Raw genomic sequence first — 16197 nt, forward strand, 5'->3', positions numbered from 1 at the left:
AGGCCATCAGTAGTTCTAATAGGATGTTTTCTACTCCCGGGGCCTTGTTTCGACTCAGGTCTTTCAGTGCTCTGTCAAACTCTTCACGCAGTGTTGCATCTCCCATTTCACTTTCATCTACATTCTCTTCCATTTTCAGAATATTGTCCTAATGTATGTCGTCCTTGTATAGACCCTCTATATACTCCTTCCACCTTTCTGCTCTCCCTTCTTTGCTTAGAACTGGGTTTCCATCTGAGCTCTTGATATTCATACAAGTGGTTCTCTTTTCTCCAAAGGACTCTTCAATTTTCCTGTAGACAGTATCTATCTTACCCCTAGTGAAATAAGCCTCTACATCCTTACATTTGTCCTCTAGCCATCCCTGCTTAGCCATTTTGCACTCCCTGTCGATCTCATTTTTGAGACGTTTGTATTCCTTTTTGCCTGCTTCATTTACTGAATTTTTATATTTTCTTCTTTCATCAATTAAATTCAATATTTCTTCTGTCACCCAAGGATTTCTACAAGCCCTCATCTTTTTACTTACTTGATCCTCTGCTCCCTTCACTACTTCATCCATCAGGGATACCCATTCTTCTTCTACTATATTTCTTTCCTCCATTTGTGACAAACTTTGTAGAACCTCTGGTTTAGTCAGTTTGTCCAGTTCCCATCTCCTTAAATTCCCACCTTTTTGCGGTTTCTTCAGTTTTAATCTACAGTTCATAACCAATAGATTGTGGTCAGAGTCCACATCTGGCCCTGGAAATGTCTTAACAATTTAATACCTGGTTCCTAAATCTCTGTCTTGCCATTATATAATCTATCTGATACCTTCTAGTATTTCCAGGATTCTTCCATGTGTACAGCTTTCTTTTATGATTCTTGAACCAACTGTTAAGTTATGCTCTGTGCAAAATTCTACCAGATGGCTTCCTCTTTCATTTCTTAGCCCCAATCCATATTCACCTACTATGTTTCCTTCTCTCCCTTTTCCTACTGTCGAATTCCAGTCACCCATGACTATCAAATTTTCGTCTCCCTTCACTACCTGAACAATTTCTTTTATCTCATCATACATTTCTTCAATTTCTTCATCATCTGCAGAGCTAGTTGGCATATATACTTGTACTACTGTAGTAGGCATGGGCTTTGTGTCTATCTTGGCCACAATAATACGTTCACTATGCTGTTTGTAGTAGCTTACCTGCACTCCTATTTTTTTATTCATTATTAAACCTACTCCAGTATTACCCCTGTTTGATTTTGTATTTATAACACTGTATTCACCTGACCAGAAGTCTTTTTCCTCCTGCCACCGAACTTCACTAATTCCCACTATATCTAACTTTAACCTATCCATTTCCCTTTTTACATTTTCTAACCTACCTGCCCGATTAAGGGATCATACATTCCACGCTCCTTATGCAAGAGGATATCAAGATCAATAACATCTAAGGCTTTACTGAATTTTGTTTATTTGTTTATTGTTTCCATCACACTTGATCCTAAAAATATATGTGTGCATTCATGACAGTTTCCTTTGTGTGGTGCTAAACAAATAGTACTAGAATCCACAGTATCTACACCAAACTGTCAACATACCTGACTTCCAAATATGTGTCTTGTTAACTGACAAGGCTACTTTACAAGGGAAGGAATGTTAAACAGCCACGGCAGCCATGTCTGGAAGCTGAAAAACCTACATCAACTCATGTATTCTAATATCAACAGAGATTTACCATAAATATGTGGACTAGTACTGTTCATCACTACCTGCTCATACCACATCTCCTGCTTAACATAATCAGTGGATGAGATTACTGTGGATTTCTCTGCAAAGAACAATCAGAAATATTGGAGAATGTTGCACTAACAGTCAGGCAACAATTATGGTTCAGCATAACAGGGTCTACCAGTCTTTGCTGCTGTTGTCAAAAAACATTCAGATGATATTTTTCCCAATAGTTGGTTTAGGAGAGGTGGGCCAGAGCAGTAGTCACCACATTCTCTTGACCTCACTCGTATGCCTTTCTTTTTGTGGAGGAATATGAAGCATTTGGTATATGAGATACTGATAGACATTCCATAAGTGCTGGATGCTAATTTGGATATCATGGAACACCTGGTTGTTTTGAATGTGTTTTATAATCATTAGCATGGCAGTTGTTAATCAGATATTTCTGTGTAATATTTTGACATGAAAAAATAAATGTGATTTTTATGCAATAGAGGCATGACTTCTTTGTCTTCTCTCATGGAGCTTAAATTACATATACCCATTTTTTTCATGCAATGAAAACATAACTCGAAGGTAGTATTATGAAAAATACAGACCTGAAAAATAAGTCATCCTAGTGTGGCATACAACATTCTTAGATCCAGCAGACAAATTCCACGAATGGATACGGACATACCAAATGTACTTCATTGCATAAATTGCAAACCCATCATGGAAAAGGGGTCAAATCTAGATGTTGCTAAACATTTAGAGCAAAATCATTCCTTTATAGAAGGCCTCTAATGATTCAAGCTTTATGTAGCAAAGACATTCACCTGAAGAGAAGTTCTACTTCATTCCATGTAAGCAATTAATAATTAAAGTTCTGAGACCTTTTTATTAGAACTTACCTCAAACACATTTTCCATTCCTATTTTTGAAGCAAGGTTTTGACTTGAAGCATTTGTGAAGATACCTGTCAGTACTGTTAAGCCCATGAGTCTTGTCATCTTTTCTGCTGTGATCATAAACCCCATTCCTATGCCTGTATAAGAGAGAATGCTCTAAGACAGTTAATGCATTTGATTTTCACAGATAAAATTTTTAAAACATTTATTTGAAAAAAAAAATCAGTCATCCACTAGTAACTTGAATCTGCATGATCAACTCCTTGGGCAGATCAATACATAAAAATGTAATTATTTCATGGAATATATTGAGGACCTATCATGAAAAAGAGATTATCTCTAGACATTTCTAACAACACTTAAAGCAAAACATCCATGTATAAAATTCCTCATATGATGTCATTGAGGTCTTCAGTCCAGTGACTGGTTTTATACAGCTCCCCATGCTAATATATTTTGTGCAACCCTCTTCATCTCTGAATAACTACTGCAACCTACTCCCAATACTTCCCTCCTTAACCAAATTGATCGTTCCTTAATGTCTCAAGATGTGTCCTATTAACTGATCCCTTCATTTATTCAATCAGTGCATAATTTTCCCCCTATTTGTTTCAGTAGTACCACCTCTTTACTTGTCTGATAGTCCCAACTAGTCTTCAGCATTCTGCTATATCACCATATTTCAAAGCTTCTAGTCTCATCTTGTCTCAATCTTGTGTGAACTGCGCACTGTCCATCCAAGGCTACACTCCATAGAAATACATTCAGGAAAGACTTCCCAACACTTAAATTTATATTAGACATTAATACATTCCTCTTTTTCAGGAACCAATCCCTTACTAGTGTCAACCTGCATTTTATATCCGCTCCACTTCAGGCACTGTCAGTTGTTTTGCTACGCAAATAGCAAAATTAATTTATTACTTTAAGTATCTCATTTCCTAAACCAGTTCCTCATTATCACCTGACTGATCTGTTACCTCATTCCATTCCTCTTGTTTTACTTTTGTTGACATTCATCTTATGACCTCTCTTCATGATACTACCCATTCCATACAAGTGCACTTCCACTTACTACAGTGCACTGCCATCTCTGACAGAACTGCAATGTAATTTTCAAATGTCCTTCGTTTCCTTTTCTGTTTATTCAACATCCAGATTTAATAACATTGAATTGCTGCTAGTGTAAATTTGCCTGTCTTCAACGTATCTTCTAAGAAAAGTCGTACAGTTTGGATTGCCTTGTTTGATCCCACATTTCTTCAGAACTCAAACTGATCTTCCCCAAGGTCAGCTTCTACCAGTTTTCCATCCCCTTAAAACAGTTTGTGTCAATATTTTTGAACCATGACTTACTAAACTGAGGGTCAACATTAGTCAGATGTGTCACCACCTGCCTCCTTTGAAACCTGATTCATTACATTCGTCTTGAATCTGAGAATATTTCCCCTACCTCACATACCTTGCATACCACTTGGAATAGTTCTGTCACTGCTGCCTCTCCTAAGCATCTCAGTAAATCTAAGGGAATGTCATCTACTCCAGATGCCTTATTTCTGTATAGGTCTCTCAGTGCTATATTGGACTCTTGCCACTCCCTTCAGCTACTTTCTCTCCTGTTTCTATAATACTGTCCTCAAGCTTGTTTCACTAATATAGACCCTCTATATATCTCTGCTGCCATTCGGCTTTGCCTTTTTTGTTTCATACTGGCTTCCCACCTGACGTCTTGAATTCATACAGCTGCTTCTCCTTTCTCCATAGGTCTCTCTAATTTTCCTACAGGTGGCATCTATCTTTCCCATAGTCATGCAGATTTCTACAGCCTTCATTTGTCCTCTATCCATTTCTGCTCAGCCATTTAGTATTCAATCTCATATTTTAGAGGTTTTTATTACCTTTGCCTTCTTCATTTGCTGGATTTTTTTCTACTTGTCAATTAAATTCATTCTTTCCCCTGTTATCACAGGATTTCTCTATATGATCCTCCGATTGCTTTGCCACTTCATCTTTCAAAGCTAACTATTCATCTTCTGTCTTATTCCATTCCCCTGTTTCAATCAGTGCCTAATGCCCATTCTGAAACTCTCAACAACCACTGGTTTCCTTCAGTTTCTCTAAGATTCATCTCATTAAATTCCTAACTTTTTTCAATTTCTTCAGTTTTAATGTGAAGTTCATAACCAAGAAATTCTGGTCAAATTCCACATCAGCTGCTAGAAATGTATTACAGTTTAAAATCTGGTTTTGAAATCAGTCTTACAATTAGATAACAAATTTGAAACAATCTATTTTTCCCCAAGCCTCTTTCACATAAATAACTTTCTTACAGGGTTCTGAAAAAGGTGTTAGTGAAGATTAAATTGCAATCTGTGAAAAATTCTATGAGGTGGTTTCCTCTTTCTTTACCTTCCACCAATCATCAGATTCCTACTATTTTTCCTTCTCTTCTTTCTCGTACTGTTAAATTCCAGTCCCTCATCACAATCAAATTTTTGTCTCCCTTAACAGTCTGAATGATTTCTTTCATATCATCATACAGTCTTTCAACTTCTTCATCACTTGTGGAGGTAGATGACATATGAACTCGTATACAAGGGTGATTTGAAAAGTTCTCGGAATCACTATGAGAGGTCAGCACTAGTGCAACAAGTTGTTCACGTAACATTCATTGGACTGTTGCTTGTAAACACATGCCACGTCAGTGCTCTTGGAAGAGATCTGTAGCAGTGACATGGCTCTGTTGTTGTTCCCATGTAGTAATTTGCAAAGATGTAAAAAAATTTAAATTCGAGCAGTGATTAAGTACTTCATAAACAAAGGTATGAAAGCAAAGGAAATTCATGCCAATTTCCAGAATACACTGGGGGACTCTGCTCCTTCATATTCAACTGTTGCCAAGTGGGCAAATGAATTTAAATTTGGTTGGTAGAGTTTAGATGATGATACACGCAGTGGTCGGCCAAGATGTGTCACTACTCCAGAAATCATTGTAAATGTGCACAAAATGGTCATGGAGAATCACTGAATGAAAGCACGTGAAATTGCCCAGGCTTGCCAGATGTAATCTGAAAGGGTTTATCACATTTTAGCTGGAGAATTAGAAATGAAAAAAATTATCTGCAAAATGAGTGCCACGACTCTTGATGCTGGATCAAAAACACATGAGAATGGACATATCAAAACAATGTTTGGCCCATTTTAGCAGAAACAAACAAGATTTTTTTGCTCAAGTTTGTGACTATAGATGAAACTAGGGTCCACGAATATACCCCAGAGACAAAACAACATTCAAATCAATGGAAATGTGCTGATTTCCCACCACCAAAGAAAGCAAAGACAATTCCTTAGGCAGGAAAGGTCATGGCATCAGTGTGCTGGGATGCAAAGTGGATTTTGTTTGTAGATTATCTCCTCACTGGGCAAACAATTACTGGAGAATACTATGCTAACCTTCTGGACAAATTGCAGCAAAAACTGTGAAAAAATGCCACGTTTAGCAAGGAAGAAAGTCATCTTCCATCAAGACAATGCGCACCCACACACATGTGCTGTCACCATGGCAAAATTACATGAACTGAGGTGTGAATTGTTGCCACACCCACTTTATTCACCTGATATGGCTCCATCAGACTTCCATCTCTTCCCAAAACTGAAAATTTCACTCGGTGGACGAAGATTCACTTCAAGTGAGCAATTGATAGCCAGTGTTGACAACTATTTTGCAAGCCTGGAGGAAACTCATTTTCGAGATGGGATCAAGGCACTGAAACCTCGCTGGACCAAGTGCATTAATCTACAAGGAGCCTACATTGAAAAATAAAAAAAGTTTCAGTGATGTAAGTACTTATCTTCTATGGTGTGTGTTGGCTTCTTGTCCATCCTGGCTATCATAATGCATTTATTATGCTGTTGATAGCAGGTTATCAGCATTCCTATTTTCTTATTTGTTATTAGACATACTTCCGCATTAGCCTTGTTTGATTTTGTGTTGATAACCCTATACTCCCATGGTCACAGGTTCTGTCATTTCACTAATCCCCACTAACTTAGACCTACACACTTATCTTAATAAACTCACTAGACTAACTAACCAATTATGGGATCTAATGTTCCACACTCTGAGATGAATGCCAGTTGCATTTGCCAGTTGCGTTTTTCTGGTGACAATGTCCTCCTGAGTAGCCCCACAAAGAGATATGACGTGGGGCTACTTTACCTCCAGAATATTTCATCCAAGAGGATGACATCATCATTATATTGTACCATAGAGCTGCACGCCACCAGGAAAAATAACAGCTCTAGTTTCTCCTCACTTTCAGCGGTTTGCAGTACCAGTAAAAAATTTGAAAATTTGTGGTAAGGTCTTATGGGGCCAGTCTCTAGGCTTACACACTACTTAATCTAATTTAAACTAACTTACACTAAGGGCAACACATACACCCATGACCAAGGGAGGACTCACCCCTCTGACGGGTGGAGCTGTGCGGGCTATGACAAGGTGCCTCAGACTGCGCGGCAAGCCCCTGCAGCAGTACCAGCACATCATGGCCATACTGGCTAATGTTACAAGTCCTGGTCAATCATCCAGGCTGTTGCCCCTGCAGCTACTGAAAAGGATTCCACCCCTCTTCAGGAACCATAAGTCAATATGGCCTCTCTACAGAAACCCCCTCCCCTCCCCCACTATGGTTACACCTACAGAACAACTATCTGCATCATTGAGGCACAGAAGCCATCCTCCACAGGAAGGAGCATGGTTCTTGGGGGGCAAGGATCATATGATTCAAGTTTCATTTAAGAAAGATATTATTCCAAGATAATCATTCGAAAACAATTTAAGTAAAAAAATCATATAAACATTTACAGCATCCATGTATTGCCATTGCAGTGTGACATTAAAATGGTGTCCCAGCATTTGAAGGTGTGTGCACGAATAACGCTGTGTGGCACATTTTGCAGTTGTTGGGAAATTGACAAAAACTGTTAGTTCCAGAGAATTAATACAATATAATAATGTAATAGCAGATATGTATTGTTTGTGCATACAGACTGTGGAAAATACTAATTTCTTGTTTCTAAAATTGCACTAAGCACAGATTTTTCGAAAATAAGTAAGTTTTAAAATGCAATAACTCTGTATGGCAATGGATATACAATGTTATTCTAGATCAGCCAGTACTCTGTTGTAATTATAAGGTGTCTAGAATCCAAAAATAGGAAGCAAGAGATTTAAAACAAGGTACTAAATAATATTTATTGTAAACTGAATTGCTTGATCTTAAAAAAATACAGCATTAGTTTATCAAGTTTAGGCTCAGATCTAGTACATTATAGTCAGTTGTCACACTGCAGGTTTTCATAAAACTGCCTGTATTTTGGTTCCATATATTTTGTCATGTCCAATAGATCCCTTTTCTTCTCCTTATGAACTTTCAGTGTCCCGTTATAGAGCACCCGGAATTCAGAAGGCAATGGACAATTTTTTACTTGATGTTCACAACCATGTTTTACAATACAGTGTCTTTCCCACGGGTGAAGCACATTGTGGGTACAGCACATGCTTAAACCTCGAGAATCGTCACTACACAGCTTCAACCAAAGTACATCGGTAATTTTCAAAGCAGGTGGCTTCATCAAAAGCAACTTGATGGATCCTATGTCCTTGAAGTCTTCCACCATCATCTCATGAATGGTCAGTTTTGAAGGATCGACAAAGGCCTCACCAATGACGTGCTTTCATTCTGAAGGAACCATAACTTTTGACACTTTCTTTCTTTTCTCGATGACTGCAAAATCCCTGTCACAAGGAAGGAAACTGTGACCCAAACATAAAAACTTCTGATGTATTTCTGTAAAGTACTTGCAGCTGATCAGATAGAAATAAAGCACTAAAACTCTCCAGTTGTTGTTCTGCCCAACACAGCGGTCAGACCAAACAATCAGTTTTCGTTCCATACCTTCTTCAAGCCTATCATAATTGTGTGTCACAAGTTTAAGCAGACAGGAAACTATTTCGGCTGAACCTCTCCTTGCAGTGGATTCATCCCACAAATTTACAGTGATGTTTCCAGTACCAACGTCATGAACCCTGAAATTATACGACAGCTGTCTCTGGTAGAATACCGTGGAATGAGTCAATGTAGGACAAAGTAAAACCTGTTGTAGGTCAACACATATAACATGTATATTGTTATTCCTCTTAGCCATTTCCGTATCGTTTTTTAGGGCTTTGTATGCTTGGTCTGCCCTTGAATGATGCAACTAACTCTCAATTTCGATCTTGTGCAGTTCTACTTCATCTGAAGCTGCAATCATTTTGTTAAACAACAAATTGCACAGTCTGCAAGTATCTGATCTAGATGTTCCGAAATGCAGATTAAAATCTGTTTGAAATACACTTTGATAGTATGACCTGCTTATTGATGTATCAGAAAACGTTTCAGTAAACAATCGACACATTCTACAGAGGTTGAGATCGGGGTGCAGACATTCTTTTGAGGATTTATTCCTTCTGTAATGACTCATCTGCTTTGGGAAACTCAATATATGTTGCCGAATATTGCATGTGACCTATTGCAATGTTTTCCTCTGCCGTCTTTAGGAGTGGTTACTCCACCTTTTACTTGGCTGGGTGATAGAGAATATGTCAAGCAATGTTTTTTGACACACTTCTTTTGAGTAAACTTTGTATCGGAAAGTAGCTTGTTTCCATGAAGTATCGTCTGTCTTACCTCTCTTGCGCCTGGCTGGCATGCCTATTTCCATGTATTTTATTAAGTATATGGACTGCTCATCGTACGTTCAGGCATGATATTCTTCGTACAGCTTTAACTTCATTTCCAGGTTTATGTCCTTGCATCCTTCTTTTGAGCACACTTCTGCATTGCATACACAATCCTGAATCACGAAAACAGTCACTATTACTAACAAATATTCAACTACATTATCAAATTTCACATTCTCTTTTAATAATATAGCATTACTCAGACTGAGTATTCTATTTTTTCGTCAATGATAACTACAGAACTGTAGTTAATTTCATTCACGTTACATACTTTTACTGTAATGTTTTCAGAAGGTACACATAACATGTCATTAGAGCCATGTACTCTAAAGGGCACATCACCGCTTTACAGGGCACATATGCTTCTCTAAAGACATACACCTTTTTTACAAAACCCATACAGCATTATTCCACTCACCTGCGTTGGAGGCTGTTTCGCAGGAACTACCTTTCCTTTTCGTGATTTATGTTCCAATCGAGCATCACGAAGCCTTTTCCTCTTAACATGCTGCCAACTACAAATGTTAATTTTTATTTTCGGTGCATTATTTGCATGTTTCAAACCACTTGTGGTAAGCGTCACCTTGCTGCACTCCGCCATTCTTGTAACATACAGCATTGTTCGCATAGAGGCGGGAAAACTGTGCGCATTTTGTCGCTGTTTAGTGCTGCCCTCGGACGGTGAACATGTCAATTATAACAGCAGGCAATGCAGACTTCCGTACACAGCATTATTCTACGCGATTCTATGAAATGTCAAAATGTGCCATACAGCGTTATTCGTGTGCATGCTTCATTTCCTGACACATGTTCAATGTATGACTCTGGGATCAGCTGCCAGTCATGTTTTATAAATCCCAAAATGTTTCTCCAAGGCAACTGCTTCAAATCATCAGGTGGTGACAGTTAAATGCTGGTGTCCACACTGCAACCGTCTTGTAATAGAGACTTCATCTGCATGTCATGCTTGCATGATCTCATTGCTTTTAGACATATGTAGGAAACTAGATTGGATGAAGAAAAGGCAGAGGAAGAGTAAAAAAAATTAGTCCTTGCTTACAAACTAACAGAACTGGTACAACAAGTGAGCGATGTCCTACAAAGCCAAAGTCACACACTATAATCAATACATATTCTAAAAATGGATGTACATATGTACCACTGGACCAATTTCAACCAAACTTGGAACACACATCCCTTACTGACAAGCAACGATCACTGTGGGTGTGCTAACTACCTACCGTTCACAGTTCAGAATATATGAGATCACAAATTAAGAGTTGTAAGAAACATTGTCACAACATCAAGCATGATATTTAAATTTATTACATCTATGCTACTAATTCTATTTGCAACAGATTACAAAGACAGTATCTACATATGATGCTGAATGTACCTACACAATATATCATCATATGACAAATAGTTCAAGAGATATGATGTCATAAACACTGAGACTTGCAAAAAAATTCCACATCATTCATACAGTTTTAATACTGCATTTACTACTGAAACACTCCTACAGTCAAGCCAAGTTAAGAAAAATCTCTCACGTCTGACAGTACTTTTGATAGTTTTCACATGTATAACAGAAACAGCTGTATGTGAAAACAATATCCATTTATAAAGCTATGAAGAGGTGTTGCCATAGAGCTGTTTACAAAATTACAAAACTTTTAGACATATAAAGCAGCTGCACTTACACATTTGTGCATTATGCATATTTCTTTGTTCAATTGTTTCATAATTTCAAAGGTGTTTTCACAAACAAATGGAAATTAATTTTTTTTATATTACACTACAAACACTTTTTGTTTTCATTTCTAATAGAAAATTGGCAAAATGCATAACCACTGGTTCAATTATAAAACTGGAGGGACTCTATGCTTCAAGTTGTCTTATTTTAAATAAAAAGGAACAAGTTGGAAACAATTTAAAAAAAGGAAACAAAGATACTCAACAAAATTCTGGGACTCCAGATGACTAATGATGGGACTTGGAAGAACAGGAAAAACAAGTATACCAGAAAGATCACAGACACAGCATGGAAACAACAGTTGGAATTTAATGAACCTTTACTAAGAATGGACGAAAAGTGACTGGCCAGAAAGATCTTCAGTTACATCATATTATTAAAGTCCACCTCTAAGTGCATAAGTGCATAGAAGAAGTCAAAAGAGATTCACAAGAAACTGGTATCACATTAGAGATTATCCAAAACAAAGAAGAAGCAGAAGCAACAGCATAAAATAGTTTGAAGAGAAACCAGTAAAAATGAGATCCATACATTATGTTTCCAAGGAGGAGAGAAGGGAAACAAGTGAAAGACTGAATGGGGTTCAGGGAAAAGAGGGGAAAAAAGGCCAAGAAGTCTTAAGTTTTGTGTAATCCACAGATGGCGAAGTTCAGAATGAAGGGGAAGAAACTAATATTAGACACCAAAACTGAGAAACACAGACTAAAACTGACCAATATGAGAAATACTGACTTCTACTTATTTTTACAGATCAGTGCCCATCCCTGTGGTTGCCTTTAATAATTTTTGTGCTGAATAGGTTACAGGTTATACTATCACAACTGCATTTTACTCAAATCCCTTGTTTGCCAAGCACATGAATAGGAACACACATGCAGTGCTCATTGTATTTCACCACAATGATCACACTAAGAGGGATTTGTGTCTTCGAATTTGTGTCTTCGACTGTGCTGCACAAAATACTGTTGGACAGCACACCCAACTCCTGAATGCATATATAAATTTTGAAAGTTATTACTTGGCGCATTTGGCTAAGAAGCAGATCTGGCTCACACCATGTGTCACCATTGCTACTGGGCAAACAAAGAGTGATAATGTTGCAGAAAGCAAGACACTGGTCACACTACGAGGTGCATTCAAGTTCTAAGGCCTCCAATTTTTTTCTTCGGATTGGAAAGGGATAGAAACATGGGCATTGTTTTAAAATGAGGCCATATTCATTGTCAATATGTCCCAGAGATGGCAGCACCATATGGCAGATGGAATTTTACCGCCAACGGCGAGAATGAGAACTGTTATAAATACTTAAAATGGCGATGTTTTCCTTACTCAAACAGCGTGCAATCATTCATTTTCTGAATTTGCGTGGTGTGAAACCAATTGAAATTCATCGACAGTTGAAGGAGACATGTGGTAATGGAGTTATGGATGTGTCAAAAGTGCGTTCGTGGGTGCGACAGTTTAATGAAGGCAGAACATCATGTGACAACAAACCGAAACAACCTCAGGCTCGCAGAAGCCGGTCTGACGACATGATCAAGAAAGTGGAGAGAATTGTTTTGGGGGATCGCCGAATGACTGTTGAACAGATCGCCTCCAGAGTTGGCATTTCTGTGGGTTCTGTGCACACAATCCTGCATGATGACCTGAAAATGCGAAAAGTGTCATCCAGGTGAGTGTCACGAATGCTGACAGATGACCACATGGCTGCCAGTGTGGCATTTTGCCAAGCAATGTTGACGCACAACGACAGCATGAATGGGACTTTCTTTTTGTCGGTTGTGACAATGGATGCCATTTTTCAATCCAGAAACAAAGCACCAGTCAGCTCAATAGAAGCACACAAATTCAGCACCACCAAAAAAATTTCGGGCAACCACCAGTGCTGAAAAAATGATGGTGTCCATGTTCTAGGACAGCGAGGGCGTAATCCTTACCCATTGCATTCCAAAGAGCATTACAATAACAGGTGCATCCTACGAAAATGTTTTGAAGGACAAATTCCTTCCTGCACTGCAACAAAAACGACCGGGAAGGACTGCGCATGTGCTGTTGCACCAAGACAATGCACCTGCACATCGAGCTAATGTTACGCAACAGTTTCTTCGTGATAACAACTTTGAAGTGATTCCTCATGCTCCCTACTCATCTGACCTGGCTCCTAGTGACTTTTGGCTTTTTCCAACAATGAAAGACACTCTCCGTGGCCGCTCATTCACCAGCCGTGCTGCTATTGCCTCAGCGATTTTCCAGTGGTCAAAACAGACTCCTAAAGAAGCCTTCGCCGCTGCCATGGAATCATGGCGTCAGCGTTGTGAAAAATGTGTACGTCTGCAGGGCAATTACGTCAAGAAGTAACGCCAGGTTCATCGATTTCGGGTGAGTAGTTAATTGGAAAAAAAATCAGAGGCCTTAGAACTTGAATGCACCTCGTACATTTCCCCACCGAGCTGAATAATAATCAGGGAGTGCAATGGCACAAATGATGGCAGTCATGCATCATTCTGCAAGCTTTGCTATAGAGAGCAATAACATGTAACTTCCAAACTCAGCCATTTTATGGGATCCAACCACTAAAAGAAAGAGTGAAGGCAAGTGGAACGACAATTATTAAGACAACACGGTGGGGACAAGTCCACTGGCACCTCTGAGTAATGAGAGCAAGTGAGCACATTGTCGGCTATGATTATGTCAACCTTAAATGTGACTATTTAAGAAGGCTTAGGAACAGTGACTGGTCATCCTGTCTGCATCCATGATCCTGACAGAATGATAGTCTCAATAGTTATACCTAACTTGGCCTGCAATTGTGACATACTAGCTGCTGGCTAAAGAAAACGTCATCTCGGAGCCCACAGCCAGCTGGCTTTAGTGGAACTAAGCCACTGCAAGCTGCAGTTTCATCAAGCCTGATAGAAGATGTCAACGGGCCTAGGTCTGCCTCTGGTAAAGGGCCAAACGAAGCAACTGCAAACTAGCACCTACAACCTGTTGAGAGAAAGGCCTGATTACCACCTCCCTGGCTGTAATTATAACCAATTCCCTGACTGAATGCTCTGTTTCTAATTTTGGTCCTGGGCTTCCAACTTCATGACATCCACCATCTGCAACATGCTTCTGGCACCTTCTTAAACGCGCTTCTGTCTTCGAGATGGCTGGGCTGAGCTACACAAGTTATTGGTAAGTCATGGGAGGCTTGTGCACATGGACTCCTGGTCTGGCTATCTGCACAACAATAGTGCTGGATAAACTTTCAGCGCAGCTGCAACTGATAAAGCACTGTGTCCATATTCCTTGTCGTACTTGAGTGTGCAAATCAGCACACCTTCTGCAACACCGGAGATGAAAATTTGTGCTGTACAATCACAAGCAATAAACATGTTTACAAGCAATGCTGTTTCACTGATGCCTTAGAGTATATGACAGCCACCAACATCAGTTCCCGAGAGCGGCCACCACCTGAAGCATCACCACCTCACCTGCTTAGTATCCACACACCTAACAATCCTGGCCTGAGGGGTGACTGCGACAATTCTCGAGCAAAGCTGACATTTTCAATTTCAACCCAACTTACCCCTTTTCAACTTATGCTCCTGAATGATTTATTACAGAAGAGATTGATGTGTAATTCATGATATGTGGAAACGAGCAAAGAGAAATCTCAAAATAAGTGACAAAAAAATTTCATGGCACAACTTGAGGAGACTACCCACATCATTGAAGCCAGGTGATCAGTTATTTATGAATGAGTTTGCTTATATAAGTAAGAGGGCAAATAAGTTTAAGGGCAAGCTTTTGCCATGTTTCATAGGTCCTGCTCAGACTGTCAAAATTATTACTCCAGTTACCTTGCTGGTAGAGGAGCCACACAAGAAAGCAAATCTTTAGAGTGCATTTGGCCCAGACCAAACCACATTTAGGGGAAGCTTCAAGTGAATGAAAATCAAATACATAGTATGGGTTCCTCATTGCAAGAACTGCCTTGAATGTTGAAGATTACTTAAACAGTATTGTGCAGTAATTTATTACAACTAGAAGTGGTTGCTAACTACAGTGGACCAGTTCTTGTTGAATGTTTTAGAGAACCGGTACCTGAAATTTTATCCTTGTATTTAATAGCTATGTTTTATTTATAGTTAAGACTTGTTTGGCAAATTCTTTAAGGCAATTGTGCACACTTGCCAATGCTGCCTTGTAAATAAGCTGACAGGATTAATTTGCCATAGTTTAACATGGTGAATTATATAAACCAGGTGCCTTAAAGAGTATGTATGGGCTATTGCAACAGTAGAGGCACCTCCCTATCTGTTGTCAACTCTGATGGTTACTCTGTAATAGACCAAGTTAAATAAATTACCACCTGTCTTTATATATATTTGGTTGGGAAATTCAATTGTGTGACTCTATATCTTATATTTTTCTTGTGAACTGTATGGTGTCACTTTAGTTGTTATTCAGCCCTTATTCTCACCTTTCTGCATTATTTTCAGTCCTTTACTCTCCTTGACCACCATACAATGGACCTCTAATTAGTTAAGAACCTTCCTCACTTGGTCAGATATTTCAAAAACAGGTACGAACAGTCTCTCTTGTACAACCAATGGTTTCTGGTTTACCACCCACCACATTGTAATACAGCCTATACAGAATGTGCCAATGTGTTCATTTTACTAGAGTTCCCCTGTTGTTTAGTTAGGGAAAAGCTCCTGTGGGCTGCATTTTTTTTTTTTTTTTTTTAGTACAAGTCTTTTTTAGTACAAGTCTTCACTAAGCCTTTTGTTCCAGTTCACAGGTACTAGTTACTAGGTCTTTGTTTAAAACACCCTCGCATAAAAACACTTTATTTCCTATGTAACTGATCTCTATCTAAATCTGTCCAAACTCCACACTCACTTTACTTGTTCTTCATTATAGATCATAACTTCAAATTCAAATTTCAACATTTTTATGATATACTCAGCATTTCGTCTGTTCTACAGTGATTACTTTCCCTTCATGTTTCTCAGGTTTATAATTCACATTGTTTTCCAGTTATTGTTGCTTT

At 38.7% G+C, this 16197-nt stretch overlaps 1 protein-coding gene across 4 annotated transcripts in view; it reads right to left on the reverse strand.

Moving 5' to 3' along the window:
* LOC126336172 (uncharacterized) overlaps nt 1-16197 on the reverse strand; it is a 108130-nt gene that overhangs the window by 37780 nt on the left and 54153 nt on the right. For 3 of the 4 annotated variants that reach the window (XM_049999669.1, XM_049999671.1, XM_049999670.1), the window contains one exon: nt 2614-2747. In XM_049999669.1, coding sequence (XP_049855626.1) covers nt 2614-2747 — 134 coding nt within the window. Of the gene's footprint in view, nt 1-2613; nt 2748-9344; nt 9511-16197 lie in introns of those variants that run through there. The other variant, XR_007564905.1, reaches the window with a different exon arrangement.

The sequence above is a fragment of the Schistocerca gregaria genome, chromosome 2 (genome assembly GCF_023897955.1).
Source record: "Schistocerca gregaria isolate iqSchGreg1 chromosome 2, iqSchGreg1.2, whole genome shotgun sequence".
Classification (NCBI taxonomy): domain Eukaryota; kingdom Metazoa; phylum Arthropoda; class Insecta; order Orthoptera; family Acrididae; genus Schistocerca; species Schistocerca gregaria.